This window comes from Pinus tabuliformis, chromosome X, assembly GCF_031772625.1.
Source record: "Pinus tabuliformis cultivar Carrire ecotype Pingquan chromosome X, CPIR1, whole genome shotgun sequence".
In the NCBI taxonomy this organism is placed as follows: domain Eukaryota; kingdom Viridiplantae; phylum Streptophyta; class Pinopsida; order Pinales; family Pinaceae; genus Pinus; species Pinus tabuliformis.
In genome coordinates, this window is record NC_142308.1 from 1,239,909,082 (window position 1) to 1,239,928,953 (window position 19,872).

A 19,872-nucleotide genomic window follows, 5' to 3' on the forward strand; every position below is an offset into this window, starting at 1 on the left:
TGCAGTGATAGAATTTTCACACCTGCTCCCCCTTCTGCATCTGATACGATCGCAGCTGATTCTCTAGTAGCATCTACACAGAAGTGCCCTGATACAATGTTGTCAAGGTGTCCCACATTTCCTTTGCCGTATTCTTCTTGGCAATATGGTGGACTACATGATCCTTGACCCCATCAAGGATTATGCACTTTTCCTTGGCCATCGCATCCTCATACCTTTCGTTATCAGTTGGGTCGACTGGGATAGCCACGGTTCACAAGGTGAAGGCATTGATGCGATGTCTATCTAGAACAGACAGGATTCTAGCCTTCCAGATGACAAAGTTGGATGACCCGTCCAGCATCTCCTGATCTCTTAATCCGTTCATGGCCATCTCTGATCTTCTTTTCAACTCCTTTGAGTCTCTAATTCCCTCCTTGAAGTCCTCTTCTAGACTCCCTCTGAGTCATGATTTCCCTCCTAGAAATCCTTCTGCCAACAGTTGAATCACACCTCTGATCTCCTTTGCTCCTGCAATACTGATTTGGATTTCTTGACTAGAAATCCGCCTAGGTAGCGGCTACCTACTACCTTGGTTATGTCTCGTTAGGTATTGTTTTGCCTCAATAGCAACAACACCCCACCAGCTTCACACTTCACAATCTGCCCACAGCTTCCTATGCCCCAACAACTGAAGGACTGAGCCTCTAGGCCCTGCGCAATCCCAACAGTGGTTGAATCCCTCCACTAGCCAACTGCGTCACTCCTACTTGGCTGAGCAGGATGACGTGGCTCTTCATGAGCCTCTTCTGCCTCTCACTACTTCTGCGCTGGCCCCTTCTCTGGCTTGAACTGATGACGCAAGCCCTCTGCGTCAACCCTTCTCTACTGCCTTCTACGTAGGAACAAATTTTGTCACTCGGGGCAGTTGTTTCTACCACAAATTCTTCGATTCGGCTGGTGCCTTCAGCTCTCCTATGATCTGCAATGCTCTAATACCATGTTGAAATTTCTAAGTATTACCCGTTAGAAATTTTTTCTGTATTCTCTGGTTTATTTTGCCTACTTGTTTTAATTACTAACAAGTTATTTAACCATATCAATACTAAAATAAACACAATATAGTCTCAACCATCTACAGATCAATAGCTGAAAGAAATAGACAAATACACAAGGGACACTGTTATTTTTGGACAATCATCCCTGGAAAAACCCAACTTGGGAAAACCGGTGTAGTAGTTCTGAGGGTTTTATTATTAAGTAGCTTTTCTTGAGTACACTGGGTGCCAAACTGGCTCACCCGACAGAGAAAATAATCTCGCAATAATACCTCTCTTCGGAAGCAAATACTCTAAAATTCTGCTCCACGAAACCCTCTCCAACACTTTTATGAAGAATTGCGTCAGCCCTCCTGGCCTCTGTGCTAACTTGAAACCCTGTGTCAGCCCTCTGAGGCTCTATTCAGCTTCTCTGGCCCTCTACGTCACTTCTGTAGCCTCTGCGTCACTCACGCAAGCCCTTCTAGCCTCTGCGCAATCACTGCTGGCCTCTGCATGGCTGCTGTTGCTCTGCATCTGCCTCTCTACCTCTGCGCTGGTCTTCTGGCACTATCTCTGCCTCTTTGCCTTGCACTCACTGCCCTTCGTTGCAACTCTGATCACTAGTTCGATTTCTATTAGCAAACCCCGCTCTAGACAATCGAACTTACTCATCACTCTGGTGTATCTCCAACTGACCCTCAAGCCTCTTCTTATACTTTTTTTGTTGAGTCTTCAACTGGTCGAGATTACATCTCTAATCAACGGCTAAGATTAGATTTGGCTTCATCCATGTCATTTAGAACCTTCTAATCCAGTTTTATATTAATATCCATTAATATTTTTATTTTCCTAAGTTTAGACTTAGGAACCCATTAAAAATATTAATTATTTTAATATCTCCTTCACCAGGCAGAATTTCCCCAAACCATTTCTGGGTCTTGGAAATCTCATGTGCTTTAGCCTCTCCTCCAATTTTCATGGTTAGAGCACATCCGATACTACCCCAAATCAACATATATAAAGTAATAAAATTATTAAATAATTTTAATATTAATTATAAGTTATAATTCAAATTATTAACATTTACAACTTAATTTTATAAATATATTAAAACTTATATATTCTTATATATAACTATAGTGATGAATAAATAAATTTTAAGTTATCATGTAAATGAATTTCTTTAGATATTATATTATCATATAATTATAGGGATAAATAAATAAGTTATATTAATTTAAATTATGATAATTAAAAACCTTTAAGTCATGTAAATATTTGTTTTTGTACATATATCTACAACATATGTAAATATGTAAATAAATATTTCAATTACACACAAGCTAGGCTTCCAAAATTGATGTCCCTATTTTAAAAAAAGGATTAAACCCTTACTGAACCCATTTGAATATTAGTTTCATGTTCACATTTCTGTTCAATTTGAATTTTGTCGATTAATTTAAATGAACAAATTTTAAATAGGATTAAACCCTCGCTAAACCCATTAGAATATTATTTTCAGGTTCTCATTTATGTTCAATTTGAATTTTTCCAACAAATTTAAACGAATAAATTCGATTTGATTCTAGGTTCAGCGAATTTCAAGTTTCAATGTCAAAATTCGCCAGACCTGGTGACTTTGATAATAACCATAGGATCATAAAGAGGCAGCCAAACACAAAGAGACAACAAAATTACCCAAAGAAAACCCAACATTGGGAAAAAACCCAGCCAACTTTTCTGCTAAGGAGAATTCAATCTTCAGGAAAGTTTACAATAGAAAATTGTCTAGAAATCTGTGCCAATTTACAAGCACAAATACCAGTCAAATTTGGTCAAAATGCTGATCAAAATCCTTCAAACTATATGACAGTCAACTATGGTCAAAGGGTCCGAAATTCAGCCTGAGTTCAGCAGTCAAAGTAGCCTGCAGTCAAAGTGCCCAGAACTGTGGTCAATAACAGGTCTGAATTTCGATGGTCAATGCAGCCTTGTAGTATCAAAACCAGTCCAAGATCCGGTCAAACAACGACCTTCTCAGTCAAACAGAGCAGAATAAATTTGGTCAATGGCCGCTTCAGATCCTGATCAAACTTTGGTGTTCTTCTGTTGACCCAATTTGACCATAACAACATCTCTCTATCTCTGATCCTGACTTGTGTATTTATATTGGTCAAATGAGTGGGTTTTGACCAACGGTCACACCCTTTCATCGTGGGGCCAACTTGATGATTTAGAGCCTACATGAACCTCAAAAATTACAATTTTATTTTTATTTTTTCATAGTTTTCTTTGGCCGACTTTGGATGCCCTTTTAGCATGCGGGAATACATTCCGATGCTACACAAAAAATCAACATTTTATCTGGCTATTTTCCCCATCTTTTCTACAATTTTCAGATCTGCAGTCACAGGACAGCAAGAAGAAATACAGGCCTCTTCCCAAAGATACATATCAAGGGAAACTCATATACTTGGTAAATATATTAAACTTTTACTCATTTGACCTATTTACATGTTTACTCTCTTCAGTTTTGAGTAAAGTTCCTTGCTGGTCTGAAATTAATTTTCTACATAAGCAACATTTCCAGATCGGTTACATAAGAAAGAATTCACTCCTCTCTTCACCCAAAATTCCATTCAAGGCACCAGTCTACTAATTGTTGGCTGAAGCACCTATTAAAAGGAATCCTTCCATATTCATTCAAAAAGGACTTGGCCTCAAAGAGTGGGGACTCGTGCCAATGTGACAGTAGGCACTTGTCCTGTGTGTGTGCCAGCTTAGCAGCTTGTAAGGACCTTGGCAAGCCTGCTAGTTTGAGTGGTAAAAGTTACCAACAATAAGACTTAAACAAGAGATGGAATGTACAAGACACATAGGCCAGATGGATATAAAAGTGTTAAGACAATTGGCAAACAAGAGGCTTTACATGTCTGACTTTTACACTGGATGGTGGCTAATGAATACCTAGTAGTCAAGTGAAGGCTTCAAAATCAGGAATATTGGATGGGTTTTGTCACTTGTCCTCCACATATACCAGGAGCTCCCAGAATCTTTCCACACGTGGGCCCTATCTAGGCATTAAATCAGGCTTGGAAAGGCTGCCTTTCATCGCACATCAGCCAAGTGTGGCCTCCAAATGGCTCAGTTTGGCATGACAAACCTAAAAGATGCAGAAGACAACCCCACATTCTAAATCTGTCCATAAAAGTGTCCTCCACCATGCTATTGTAATCATTCTGCATTTATGCTTGGATTTGGATTGAAGGAAAGACAAGGAGAACGTTTTGACAGAGGACAGCTAAGGAGCATTAATTTTCCAGTGGTGATTTTCAAATTTGAAGAGGCCAACAATATTTTCCAGCTGCTTCCTAAAATTTATTGGTCGCAAATAATACACATGGCATTATCTAGCAGAAGTCATACCTTCGTGATATCCTCTGGATTTTTAAGAATAGCATCAATAATCTGTAGCATGGGGGTTATTCCTGTTCCTCCCGCAACCTGCAGCAAGGCAAAGAAACTGAAAATAAGAAAAGTAAAAGATCATCTCTTCACATCAGCATCACGCCCTCTCTATCTGCCAGCCATGCTCTTCCTGTTGCTTTCAATTCAAATTATCTTGCAGCAGACCATATAGTGTAAATTTATACATATGCAATTTGCTAATACCAAAAAAAAATGAAGAGATTATGAACAAAAGAAATATTATAAACACAACTGTTAGGGTAAAGGAATAAATTAGACTTATTCCTTTTTGTCACATCCATGCATGTTTCTAAATGCTGCGTACATTACTTCATTGAACAAATAAGTACATTATAGATCAGAAATTTACATGTTCTTTCAAATCAACTCTTCCCTGCAGCTACATTTCTAAGTGGTTGCTATTTGTGCTAATCCTTGTAAGTGTATTGATCAGTGTGGAAAAATTCGTGATAAAATTGGCAAAGTTTGAATTTTTGAGCTAGCTGATTTTTTGGCGATTTTTTGGAAAACGAAAAATTGGGAGTTTATCGAAAAAGTCGGGATAAAATCAGGAGTTTTCAAAACATCGTGAGCGAGGTAGTTTCTTTAACGACTTTTTAAAATTATTTTGAAAAATTCGGGATTTTATCAAAAAATTCAGGATAAAATCGGGAGTTTTTCCAAAAAATCGTGAGGTAGTTTCTTTAACGACTTTTTAATTTTTTTTTTTAAATGAATACTTTTGTATTTTTTTAATTTTGCCGACTTCTTGCTGACTTTTTCAAAAACCTCCCGACTTTAACGACTTTTTCAATTTCTGGACCCTTTCCGATTTAATTCTGACTTTGACTTTTTCCACATTGATATTGATTAAATTCAGTAAAACTACAAGTAAAATAGAAAACAGAAATGATATCCCATCTAGGACAGTCGTTCCCTGGAAAGGCCATTACATGAGCATAAAAATCCATTCATTATTTAAATATGAAATGTCATAAAGATTATGTCGTCCAACACTTTTCACACAAAATAGATAGAACACCTACCAAGGCTCCACCTTCCACATAATAGCTTGTACTGAGTGCAACATTGATGGTGCATGATGTAACAAGTACATATTTTTCAAGAAATCACACTATAAGCCCAATATGTGACGTTAATCAGTATCCCAGAAAAAAGTAGTTTTTCCACCATAACATCATATAGGCCCACCATTTCTACATTTATAACTGCCAAACGAGACATTAAATGATCACGGAAGCTGAAACTAAGCATATAGTCAGGCAGCCTAGCAAATAGGAGAGTCACAAAGAAATTGTGTCTTAGCTTTGCCAAACTGCAGGATTGGAAATGGAGTTATGAGTAAACGTTATGGAATACTAAACTGCAGGATTGGAAATGATGTTATGGGGAAACTTTAGGGAGTACTGAACTGAGGGACTCTATGACAAGATTCAGCAAACTTGTTCAGCAACAGACTGTCCAAATAATGCTGGAGCATCCAAGATCACGAAATAAGGTGAGTTGGGGGTGTCCATCCATTTGGAAGTCCCAGACATCCTTTAAGACTCAAGTGATTGGGTTATTGGCACTTCATAACAATCTAGAAATAAAGGATTATCTACATTGCACTGGGCTTATAAATGGATGTTGTGCAGTTTGTCACAAACTTCAAATGGTTATGCAAGTAGCATAGACTTCCTAGATTCCCGTAATGATTTGGGCCTGGCTAGCCACCGACTACAGTTATCTTTTACTTCATTTTGTCATTGGAAAGGAGTGATATTTAGATACAAATGGATAATATAGACAGTAGGCAGAAATGTGGGATGTGATTACACTGATAGGCATATCTATTTTAAGGCAATGGCACTGAAAGTAATGAACATAAACCACAATAAAGCATGATAAACCTGCATACATGCAATTTCCTCCAAATATGGGACTGAAGCATGGCTCCCAAAAGGATTACTATGATGAACTGCAAAATAACTTTGTTGGATATAATGGTCATAATTACGACTTAGGTGTATAAAAGGTATCTTCTGTTGGAAATACTGAGAGGGGGGTGAACCAATATTTCCCTTATTTTGCACAATTGGTTAGGTTTATTTTTAAACATTCAAAGCATCAAAGGAAAACATGAGAATCATCACATCACATAAAAGTGCACAGAAGATTTCCTCCCAACAAAATTTTGTTATGTATGGTTACATACACATTTACCAGTTGAACTGGAAGAAAGTACAAGACTCCCCAAAGGTTTCTGAAGAGACTACAGAGACAATATGAAGGGTGTTAATTTTCCTAGGACTTCATTGTTCTTTGTTTTGATAATTGCATTACATCATTTACATATTGAATCCACCCCACAATATTATAACATTATTTCATCATATGAAATTATGTAGAAAAAACAATAAATGCAGCAGAACAGTAAAAGGAACAACAAAAGAAAATCATGCACACATACAGACATCAGGACTGGTCGGAGACCAGGGGAAAACCCGGAATTCTTCTTCTATTAGATTTCATTAATTGATCAGTTGTGATACAAAGTACATAACTATGAGACATCATAAACCATATCAGCCAATCTAGGGCCAATCCAAAGAGGTTCACAACTACATTTGTGAACAATCCGAGATACATTTAAGAGAGCTATCAATATGAGAAAAATCTTCATCAAGAGCCTTGTTTTGTATGCCAAGATCACTGAAAAGTAAATCGTTGTCATATGCATCACTGTTATCTCTAGATCATATGAGAGACTACTAACATCATGTGTCCTAAGCAAGATTACTATCATCATGGAGCACTATCATCTCATATAGCACTGACATTAAGAACAAAGAACTATCACTGAAAATCTAAACTATGTCATCTAGGGTATTGAAATGTCATGCATACATTGTTTATAATATAGCAAGGCAACACTGTTACTTATATATATGAGCATCTGCTATCTGGAATCACTGCCTTCTACACAATTATATTGTACACTTACTATACTGTTTTGCATACAATATCATGCATACTGCTTATTTCAGACCATATCTGTAAGGCTCCTAAATATTTAAGCAGAAATGTAAAGTTTCAGATTGTAAGGGCCATTAAAGTAGATTCATGAACCTGTAACTAATTTCTTTTATTTACAGAATTAACTAGCAGAATTTAATGAAGGTACTTACCTGTGTACTTGCAGTTGCTGATGTCTTCTGCAACTCTCTGTGTACTTGCAGTTGCTGATGTCTCCTGTAGCTCTCTTATGGTTACCAAAAGACCGAAACCACCCAGCCAAACTGAGCAGAACCTCGCTGCTCAGTCCAGTAAGCTTCTGAGTCGAAGCAGACTGTTCCCCCGTGCCCAGAACCTCAGAACAATCCGCGCTCTTCCTTCCTGTGGATAATTTCAGATTCTGCTCCTCTTCCTCCTTCCGTTCCTCCTCTCATTCTTGGTTTATATACTAATTCTTAGCGGTGGCCGTCCTTCCTCCAGCACCCACCGCTTCCTTTCCTCACGACACCCTTCCCATGTCGTGTCAAAATATATTGATTTTAATTAACTTTCCTTTTTCTGATTTTTATTTTAATATAAAGATTAGACTTATATTAAATTACTTTATTATTAGTTTATTTTTATTATTTTATTAATTTGATTAATATAATTTATTTATTAAAATTTATTTGATATTATTTCTATAAATAGGTCGTTACAATATCATACAAGTTACTGGAGCGAGATCATTCTATACCATACATCATATGTGACTTTAGATAGATACCATACCAATACTACAGAGTATCTACCTTACGTATTGCATACCGCATATCATGCTGCACAGGGATGCCACACATACATAAACTACAGTGTTGAGCTATACCTTACACTATACTACTGAAGCTTGAGATAGTATCGTGACTATATTGGAGACAAGACCATGTATTGCAGTGTCGAGACTACTTCCTGCATCTCACATCAGTTTTAGGATTTGCATGTCATATAATATAGTTATTCATCCAAGCAGCAATTATCCAATAAGTACTTGTCCAAATTTACTCAGCAAGATAGTTGAATTCATAAGGCACTGGTATCAATCGTCTAAATCTAATCTAATCCTTCAAAATCTTGCTTAATCTAAAACGAGTATTTGGTCGCTTAATTGTGTCTCCCGGATTGGTTGGTTCCCAACTAGTCCTTCTTCCATCCATTTTCGTAGGGTCTACCCCCCTTAGTCTGTTGTTGGGAGATAGCTTAAACGGAGAGATTGGGGATCAAGGTGACAACCCCCGATCTGATTCGTTGTCACGGTGCCTAGACATTCTGTGCGACAACAGCTAGCACTTTACATCTAGTATGAATAACGGAGCAAAGGTGTTGTAACTTCTATTGTCATAGGCATATGGGATTTTGTCTTGTTTTCCAGAAAATCTACCTCTAGGGTTTTGATAAAACCCTCTATCATTACTCCTGCTATATTCCCTACACTCTCCAGCTCTATTTGCATAGTTAGAACATGCAAAGCAATAACCATGAAATGTGCATGCATACCTGGTGATGATCTCCTAAAGATGTCTCGCCTTTGAGAATATCCAAGACTTTTTTTTTCTCCACTTTTGAATGCTCTTCTATGATTTGGCATCTTGAATGCATCATCTTGACTTCTTGAGGCATTGGTCTTCCAACTTCTGGTGTTGGTTGACTTGTGCAAAACTTTGACTTTGGGATTCTCTTCATCTTTGGCATGAGGCTTCCTTTCATGAGGCTTCTTTTCTTCTTTGACATGTGGCTTCTCTTCATATTTGGCATGAGCCTTCTTTTCTTCTTTGACATGTGGCTTCTCTTCATCCTTGGAGTGAGGCTTCTCTTCATATGACTTCTCTTCATCTTTGGTATGATGCTTCTCTTCATCTTCAAAGTTTTCATCCTTGCAGCATGAGGACTCACCAACATATCCAAGACCTGTCTTTATGAGTGGTGATCTTTGGCACTTGAGAATATCATCCAAAACCTATGAAATCCTCAATCTTTGATTCAACTTGTCCACTTCTGCTCTCAAGGTAATGATTTCCTGTTCATGTTTCATGGAATCCTCTTCCTTCTACTTCATTTGACTTCTTACAACTTCCTCAATCCTTTGGGCTTCTTCAAGTTCCCTCTTCAAGGTGGTGATTTGCTTGCCAAGTTCTTTATCCTACGTGTTCCATTTATGTGGCCTTTCCTTGATTTGGGTTGTCAAGGTGCTTTCTCTATTGTTTTCCTCTTGCAACAAGCTTTTGAGATGGTCCACTTCTTTGCTTCATCAAGTTCATGATCCTTTTTTGGTGTTTTCATCTACTGCTTCTGCAATTCAATTTCTCTTCGTAGCCTATCTATTTCATCAAGAGCCCAATCATATTTAGAATCCTTCTGCTCACTGTTTTTCTTTAAATCCTTGAATTTTGAACTATGAGTGTTATGTATACATCTTATCGACAGTGCTTCCTTTTTAGCCTCCTCAAGTGGGTGTTCGAGAGATTCAACTTCTTCAGAACTGTTATCAGCATTTTGTAGACATTCTGATAGCTGCTTCACTTTTTCCTGAAGAGTCTTGTTCTCTTTTCTTGCACCTTTGAGTTCAAATAGTGTAGTGATCAACTCTCTTTCAGATCAGCTGCCACCTTATCTTCAATTGCAGGTTCTTCATAAATCAACTCCTTTGACTTCTCCATCTTCAAATGTTATGGATCTGCCTTCAAGCGGTTAAGCATCTATCGAAAGACGTACTCTGATACTAATTGTTGGAAATACTAAGAGGGGGGTAAATCAGCATTTCCCTTACTTTTCACAATTGGTTAGTTTATTCTTTTGAACATTCATAGCATCAAAGTTAAACATGAAACATCATCACATCACATAAAAGTTGTAATGTCCCTTCCTAAATTAATTTGTCTCAAGTTTATTTCCACAATTTTGGCATTTTTGGTGACCTTGGTGTTAGAAAATCAGAAAGATTTTCTTATATAGATAATTGTTTGTGATTCCTTTATCTTTATGTTCTTCTTTTCTTTTAGTTGATCAAGCAATTACCAAAGAAATAACACAAAGACACCAAATGTAGGCAGATAGCCAAGGAAAAACCCCTATCTAGGGGAAAACCCAGCCAACAATTCTTCCTTCAATAGTTTCACGAGATAATCCAAGACTCTTGACATAGACAAAGACTTCCTCCACACCAAGTCATCCCTCACTTCCTCCTTGCAGATGAATACCCTTCAATAGCAACTTCGACCTAACAACAGCAACTTGCAGTAGCAGCTTTGACCCAACAACTAGCAGCAGTAGCAGCTTTGACTAGACAAAGAAAAACTTTGATCTCCCTAGATACTCCACTTGAGTGAGAGATAGATGGCCCAAAATTTCGATCTTGATGTCTTCTTTCTTCCCTCCAAACTTCACACCCTTTTCCAGCTCTTTTCCAACTTCGCACTTCCCAGCTTCTTGCTTCTGGATATCGAACTTATGAGAGAGAGTGTGAATGCTTCAAATGAATTCAAACTACCTTGTATATATAGCCTTCCAGTGAGGTCAAATTGTCCTTGAAGCCGACTTGGTGTGGAGGGGACAAATAGTATATTTGACTCAATATTAATTCTTTTTACATGATTCAAAAGCCCAAGAAGGGTCTCTTTTAATGGACAATGACTCTAATGACTCAAAATAAATCCTAGAAGTCCTCAATGGGGACTTTGACCTAAAACATGATGACCCAAGCATGAAACCCATGCTTTAATAAGTCATAATAATAATAATATTTTCTTCATTATTTTGATAAATACATTTCATTTTGACTCATACATTTATGAAGGCGAACCTAGTTACATATTTCAACACTCCCTCTTAATTAGGGAGGTATTCATAAGTACAAGTACAAGGAAGATCTCAAAACACGTGAACCATGAAGAATTTAGGCACCGCAATGCCATGGACTAGATTCTTGACCAGGGAAACCTATCCAAGGTCCTTCAACAGTTTAGGCACCCACGATTCCATGGACTAGATTCTTGACCAAGGAAATCTATCTAGGTGGGACTAAGATGGACTAAAGTTTTCAGTGTCTCTAGGTACCATCAGGCTTACTTACTAACCATCAACGCAGGGATCTAGTAAAAGGCTAGAGCTCTATGACCAACACCACCCTCCCTATTTTGAGATCTAGACATCAACACAAAGTGTCGACCAGGTGTCCTCCCAGGCAATGTGTCTTACACATAAAGCCTCAACACTCCTAATTATTCCAATAAGTAACAAATCCTCCCCGATCAAACAGATCGGTAACAAATCTCTCTCATGTAACCACCATGCTATCAAACTTCTGAGAGATTTACCTGTATAAACACAACCCCGATCAGTAGTAAACTTTCAAATGTATGTAAGTAAACACAAACCTCCAGGGTCTTCTAGATAGCTGATGTTGCTTCTCAATTTATCATAGTAGGATCAGAAGAATAAGAAAAGCAGGATCTATTTGTAGAATATGTTGCTTAGACAAACCCAAATGACACAAATATCAATATATTAAAGTTAGATATATAACAAACTTGACCAGGCTATGGTTTTCATCGAACAAACACACATATACCTAAGATTTCATTCCTAGGACATTAGAAAAGGGTCTAGCTTATACATTCTACCAAACCCTAATGATCTAGGGTTTCAATACACAACAAACCCTAATTTATTAATACTTCAAAGGTTTGGGATTTCAGACATCACCATTCAACCCTAACAAGCTAGGGTTTTCATAACCATACCAAAACTCCAAACATGACATCATTGAAAACTTCAAACATCAAGAACAACATTCTTTTAGACTTCACCAATAACCCTAAGTAGGCTAGGGTTTCACACATTATCATCAACATACCCTTAAGTTAGGGTTTTTTACAAAGAACCTTTTCAGGGTTCCATATGAACAATCAAAGATATGAGGCGGGTAGATTTATCTAATGATGAATCACCCAAACAAGAATCATTATGATTCAAGCGAGCTAGACACAATAATGTTAGTAATGTACAATAATTTATCAGGAATGAATATACTTTTATGAAAAGAGAAAAACGTATAGTTGAGGACATACCCTTGTGTTTCTTAACAAACCTTATAATTCCAATGCTTTGTCTTGTGAGGCCTTCTTCCATAATACATGAGTATTCAGCAAGCTTTTCCTAAACAAGGAAAATATGAATGATTAGTATTTAATGCAAGCAAAACTAGATAAGTAAGGAAAACTAAAAGAGAAAAAGGTAATAAGATACTTATCTTTGGAGGTTGGTGAGGGCTCCCTCCAAGCTTGAGGGATACCTATAACCTTATAAAAACAAATCAAAAATGTTTTTCTAAAATATGTCAAACCTACAAATACTAGAAATAAAAAATGAAACAACTAAAGCTTAGATCAAATGACTTACTAGTGTAATTCCCTTATGTCCAGTTCTTCGGCTTTATTCTTCTTTGGAGATCCTTCTGCAACAATATTAGCTTGGTCCATGTTCCTTTTCTTGTTCTTCAGATTATCAGGATAGTCACTTCTATAGTGACCCATTTTATGACATTGGTAGCATTCTATTTTGGACATATCTACCTTACTTCTTGGCCAATTTGACTTCTTGAAGTTTCCTTTCTTGTGAGAAGCGAAGTATGCATTTGAAACCTTTTCTTTTTCATTGTTGGATACTAATGAGATTCTCATTTCTTCTTGGAAAAAACAAAGGGAAGGGAAGGTAACTCAAGCAACGAAGTGCCCCCTCTACAAAGGCACTTATGGACAATGGTTTACATAACCTAATATAATACTCTGACACCTTTCATAAGGTAAACCCCAAGCCATAACTTACACCTATCATTTGAAAGGGTCATCCTACTAATTCTTCCTCTAATCTATCTAGAAGTGGGAGATAGATGAGAAGAAGGAAGCAATGAGCAAGTAAACAACACAAATGCATAGTCAAGGAAACAATTAGTTGATATCCTAGACAATAATGGATGCTTAACTTACTAAAACAAAATGCAAAAAAGTCAAATTTTGAACCAATAAGTGCTCAATATAGAAAGATACAAAACCGAAACCACATGCGATAAATTACCAACCATTTCATAGATTAGTCTAAGAACTAGTAGTAATACATCTCACAAGTACATACATGAATGAAATTGCTTGAGAATAGTTAGAAACAAAGACATAATGCATTTTGAATGAAGTTTCATAGCCCCCTTCAAGGATTCAATACATTATATGGCCGAAAACATAGAGTTACTAGCATCCTAGCTCTGGTCTACATAAATTTCAAAAAAACGATCAAAAGTCTTGATTATATAGAGATTTACATTTTTTAAAGGCTTGATGGGTAACTGCTTCTTGAGACTATTGAGCTTCTCAAAGGTAGTTATAGCTCTTCAACTTGTTCTAACTTTCAATCCAATTACAAAAACATTTTGAAAACCCCTTATAATTGATGCACAACAATTGTGTCCTCAAGTGGACTTTTTTGAATCTCCTAGAGATATGCCACCCATAACTCATAATATGATCCAATCATTTTGATTCTAATTGGAATAAAGCTCTCCATGATGATTTGATATTTTAAAGTGTTATGAGAGAGCATTGGAAAATCTCTCTCTAGTGAGACTCAAAAAGACTTAAGGATAGCTTGTTGCTTGGCTAGCTCTACTAGATGTTGTTTGAGGTTGTCCTTAGTAAGTTTGCTTGTGAAAGTAATAAAGGACAATTCCTTTGCATTCAACACTTCATCTAGTTCCTTGAGTATCTCGTCAGCAGAGCTAGCTTCCCCTTGAGTTCTAATGGGCAGCAACTTGTTCATTTTGACAATTCTCTTAGCCAAAGAGTAGTGTTGCTGGTATGTTGCCACTAATCCAAAGATATCTTTTTCCATCTTCTCCTGTGTCTTCATGGCCCGATTAACAACGAGTGAGTCATATATCAATTCTTTGTTGATGATTCTAGGGCCTAAAAATACTCTTTTCGCCACTCTTCTAGCTAATTGTCCGCATTGTGAATTCTTTCGAGTTGTGGACCTCATTCATTGACTCGCTCCCAAAGTGGTAACAACTTTACTGAGTTCTCTCTCATGATCTACAAATATGAGTAGAATTGTTGAGCTAAAGACTTGTAGATTTTTTGTACCTCTACATTGTAAGCCTTGTAATCCTCCACTTTGACACTTGTTTTCTTCATAACCTTTGTTTCAACCTTTAGCATCTTCACTTACTGCTCTAGTTTAACAATTCGGGCATCCTTTATTGAATCTACTCCGAGGGAGCTTGTACATTTCTCTTAGTTTTTTGAGCCTGCAGAAGCCATCGTGAGAGGATCCTTTCTGGTGTTTGGCACAACAGGCCTCTCAACGATGTTGTGGACTCTGTTGTAATGTATGTCTTATTGGTGTGCCCCACGATCTTACTTAAGGTGTCATCAGATTTGAACTTGTTCAATTTCAACACCTTCTTCCTTTCGCTTGCATGATGCCCAACTCTATTTCTGATGGATGACCTCCTGTAATTTTCAAAATTGTTGGAGTTGATGAGTAAATTTCCATTCTAGCTAAATCTTTACTACGTTTGTGGTTTTTTCTCTGCTTGTTAGGCCTAAAGGGCTTCTTCTCTCACTTTAGCTTCTACTTCATCCTGTGTCATTTTCTGCACTTCCTTTGGTCTTTTCCTTTCTTCCTCTACTTTTCTTTTCTCTTCAATTCTTATCTTTCATTCCTTATCAAAAGCATACATAACAAAATTGTATCTAGGTATGCAAGCAAAGAGAAAAGGTTTGCTTAACGATGATATCAACAAAAGGTGATGACAAACTTTCAAATGAGCCCTAAGTTGAAGCTTTGTGTAAGATTAGGGTTTTATTACAACATAAATAAAAACCCTATTTATTTAGACAAGGTACAACAAAAACCCTAGCAATGTTTCATCACATGAAAAAACATAAATGATGTGCAATTATACTCACAACTTTTCCAAGAAATTGTCTTCTTTCAATCCTAAAAAGACATCTCCAATGCACAAAGTAGTCTCCAATAGCAATAGCTCCACAAAATATCACATCTCCACAAGTAGAGAGTAGCAAAGGCTAAGTCTAGCTCTCTCTAAAGAGGCTGAAATCCTTACCCTTGAGTCATTTGAGAGTTTGACAAAAAGCAAACATCCAGGGTTTTGTTCTTTCAATTTCACATATGCCCATTATTTGTTTGCAACCCCTAGAAGAAGAGAAATTCAAGATGGACAGGGAGTAGCTAGGTTTGTTGGTGTAAACCAAGATTCTTTGATGGTATAAATCAAACGGAAATGAAATGAAATCATTGGAAACACCAAATTTAATCATTCAAAATCATCATATATTCATTCTTATTGAATTTAAAAGGAAAACAAATAAGGAAATACAGCGTTGGTAACCTTAATCGCCTTATATAATCCCTATGTATACTCCTTCGCACTCACTCTAATGTTGCCCCCACCCTCACACTCATTCATTCCTTCCAATGTCTTGCTCCCTTCAACCTATAGACAACATGCTTCAATTCAAAAAGCATACTCCTATTTGTTGGAAAAAGTAACTATGTTTAGTCTTCAATAATGTACTTGAGTGTCATTCTCTAAATGCAATTGTCAAAGGAATAAAGAAAAGAATTTTTATTATTGTACAAAATTGGTCTCAATATCTCTCTTCCCTGTATCACAAGGAATAAACAACCCTGCAATTGCTCTGGTTCTGTCCTCCTAGCCAAACCCTCATAGTTGTCTCCATTCTCAGAAAGCCCCTCTGGTATGATCTACTAAATCAGTTGATAGTCTTATTAGTATTAGTAAATGTGAAAATTCAGAATCCCGAATCACCACTGCAGCAACTGATTAAGTTCCTTCTATTTGTTAATTAATGAACAAATTATTTACTGTTTCCTACAATAAACACCGAAACTAATACACTGCAGTCTTCACCAATTAAATTATAAGCAGAAACAAGAAACTGAGGAAGAAAGAAATATACAACACATTACACCGTTGTTTTTGGACAAAAGGAAAAACCCAATGTGGGAAAACCAGTGCAGCAGCTAAGGGTTTGTATTATTAAGCAGTAGTTTTTTGAATACAATCTCTGGATGCCTTGCTGGCTATCCAGTACAAAGAATATCACTGATAGAAGATTAGTGAGAAATACCTCACACTATCACTGGCGATCCTGACTGATCCAGCCACAGAATGGCTAGTCCCTTGCTGCCTCTGCACAGTCACTGCGTAGGCCCAGCGTCACAGCTCCTAGGGACTGTGTCACTCCCTCTGCTGATCGATTTGCCTCTCTGAGACTTCGATTTTGTCCTCCCAGTCTCACATCTCGGCTTCTGGCTTCAGAAATCGATCTCTCTGTGAAAATTTCTGAATCTAACAAGTGAGAAATCCTACTGCAGTAAACTGATTTGCATTACCTACTTGTGTTCTTCATTTTAACAAGTTATTTTCATAAATATTCAAAAAATATTAAATGCAAATACATTGCAGCCTACACCAACATACAGAGAAAGTACTGAAAACTAAATGAGACAATCACACAAAGGATGCACTTATTTTTGGACTAATCATCCCCGGAAAAACCCAATGCGGGAAAACTGGTGCAACAACTCTGAGGTTTTCTATTATTAAGCAGTAGTTTTGAATTCAAATGCTAGTTTCCCTCCCGACAAACCAGTGACAGAGAAATACAATGGCAGAAAACCTGAGTGAGTTTTACCTCACTTCACCAGGCAGATTTCGGTTGATCTGGCAGTAAAATTGGTTGGCCCCAGTTACCACTGCGCTGCCCCTTCACCGTAACTGTGTCGGCCTGTGAGGAGCTCTGCGTCAACTCTTCTGCCCACTGCGTCAGCTTTCCCGACTGTTCTGGCAATTCCCAGCAGTTCTGGCTCTCTACGTGGAAGGCAACTTTCTCCCTTTATGCTGGCCCTTTTGGCCGTGCGTCAAGGCTACGTGGGTCCAGACTAGCCTAGTGTCAGCTCTCCTGGTTACTGCGGTGCCTCCATAAGCTTCTCCCCACCTCTCTATCAGTATTCCCGAACTATCCCCGCCCCTCAGCTGAAAGATCTCCCCAATCGATTTTCCCCCTGAGAACTTCTCACCTCAAAAAATCGATTTCATCAATCTCTCTGTGTGTTCTCCAACTGACCCCAATCCTTCCTTTATACTTTTCCTATTGAGAAATCAACGATCGTGATCTAATCTCTAATCAACGACTAAGATTAAATTAGACTTGATCCTCGTCACTTAGAAGCTTCTCACCCATATTTACATTAATTCACTTTAATTATTTTAATTTCCTAAGTTTTAATTTAGGCACCATTAAAAATAATTAATTATTTGAATAACATGCACTTCGGATGGAATTTCTCCAAACGATTTCTGGGTCTTGGAGATCTCATGTGTTGTAGCCCCTCCATAAAATTTTGGAGCTAGAGCACATCCGATGCTACCCAAAAATCAACACTCTCCAGCAAAAATATGAATCTCCACAAGGCTCTGCGCTTCCTCTGCGTCAGCCTATGCTGGCCAGCATAGCCTCTATGCTACCTCTCCCAGATCTCTTTCTACCTCCTCTGCTGAGTATTCCCAGATCAGGAGAAATCTCCAACCAGAACTATCCCTGCCCCTCTCTGCAAGAAATCACTTCGAATCTCTCTGGCAATTGTTGCGCTGCTCACTTCAAAAATTCGATCTCTGATCTCCCACTCGATGTGTCTTCCAAATTCCCATCAAGCCTCCTCTTATAATCCTTTTGTTGAGAACTAACCACCCAAATTAGATTCTAATCAATGGCTCAGACCATTTTGGCTTGATCCTGGTCTTCTTCTAGAAGTTTCACCCGTAGTTAGATTAATACCCTTTAATTATTTTAATTCCCTAAGTTTAGACTTAGGCACCCATTAAAAATAATTAATTATTTTAATAAAACTGATTCCGAGTGGAATTTCCCAAAACGCTTTATAGGTATTCTGGAATACATGTGTCCAAGCCTCCCTACAAATTTTGAGGCTTAGAGCACATCCGATGCTGCCAAAAATAAACACTCCCTCTTAGCGAGGAATGTGCTCTAGTAATGCAACCTGCTAAAGCATCACCCTTCTCTGTAACATCTCCCTCTACGATGCTGATGTCTGACATCACTACCCACCAACTATTGCGCAAATGTTGCATCTCTACTGCTACTGACATTGCCACTGCCAACACTACATCTGTACTACAACCTTCTCCAATTGCTATTGCTACTGCATAAGAAACGCAAAAGCATCCAAAATTACTGAACAGGTGTTCACCATGATGCATCTGTTGCTGGAGTTTTGAATGCTACTAGTCTTTGCGCTGACCCTCTAAAGCCTCTGCGCTACTGCTAACTCTGCTCTATAACAACTACATTGCTGCCAACTCTAGCTCTGCGCTGCTCAGACTCTGGCGCTCTTAGCCACTGCAACTGTTATTCCGACACTCCTCTGCATCAATTGACATTGGTTCATCCTTCTACTTCTGATCTGGGCTCCTGTAGCAAGGTATTGATCTGAGAGGTGGACTCCTCAAGGATCCTGCCCATATGCAGTGCTTTCAAACCACAATTCTATATCACCCCACCTCTAGGCAATCATGGCAAGCTTGTCCTCCTCGATCTGTGTGGATGCAACCTTCGGATCATGCTTCTCGTCCTTGTACTTCTTCTTGAGAGGACATTATGTAGCGTAGTGATCAAGTTCACCACACCGGAAGCACTTGATCTTCGAAACATCTTTCTTCTTCTTTCCCTGCTCCTGTTGACCCTTAAATGCAAGGGTTGCATTCTCTTCCTCCTCCTTGGGCTTCGTCCCATTGTTGTTGTTGCCATCAAGTTTGCACTTGACTAAGTCTCGCCTCATCTCTTCCAGCTAAAGAGCAGCCCACATCCCTCCCAAACCGGCAATCTCTCTCTGCCCAGGATACTCTGGACAAACACTTTCCATTCTTCTAAGACTGAATTCAGGGCCAGCGTCACCATCTCGGTAGGCTGAGGTGTTGACCCCACAGTTGCCAACGAGTCTCAGATTTCCTGAAGCTTCGTTAGGAACGGATCAATGCATTCCCCATTCTGCATCTGTGTGGATCTCATCTTCCACTCCAATTTCATCTTCCGTTGCTCGGAAGATCCCTGATATAGCATGGACAAGGCATCCACATCTCCTTGGCAGTCCCTTTGCTAGAGATGTGACATACTACATGATCCTTCACTCCATCGAGGATCATCCACTTGGCCTTCACCATCTCTCCTCTGTACTTTTTGTGCGGATCTGGATCTGCGGGTACAACTATCACACT

The 19,872-nt window shown here is 38.2% G+C and overlaps 1 protein-coding gene across 1 annotated transcript in view; it reads right to left on the minus strand.

Annotated features, from left to right (window-relative positions):
- The window catches only part of LOC149144448 (FAD/NAD(P)-binding oxidoreductase), a 387,681-nt gene that overhangs the window by 97,441 nt on the left and 270,368 nt on the right, over positions 1-19,872 (minus strand). Inside the window, exon 9 of the mRNA XM_089448548.1 lies at positions 4,446-4,523. Coding sequence (XP_089304674.1) covers positions 4,446-4,523 — 78 coding nt within the window. The remainder of the gene's footprint in view (positions 1-4,445; positions 4,524-19,872) is intronic.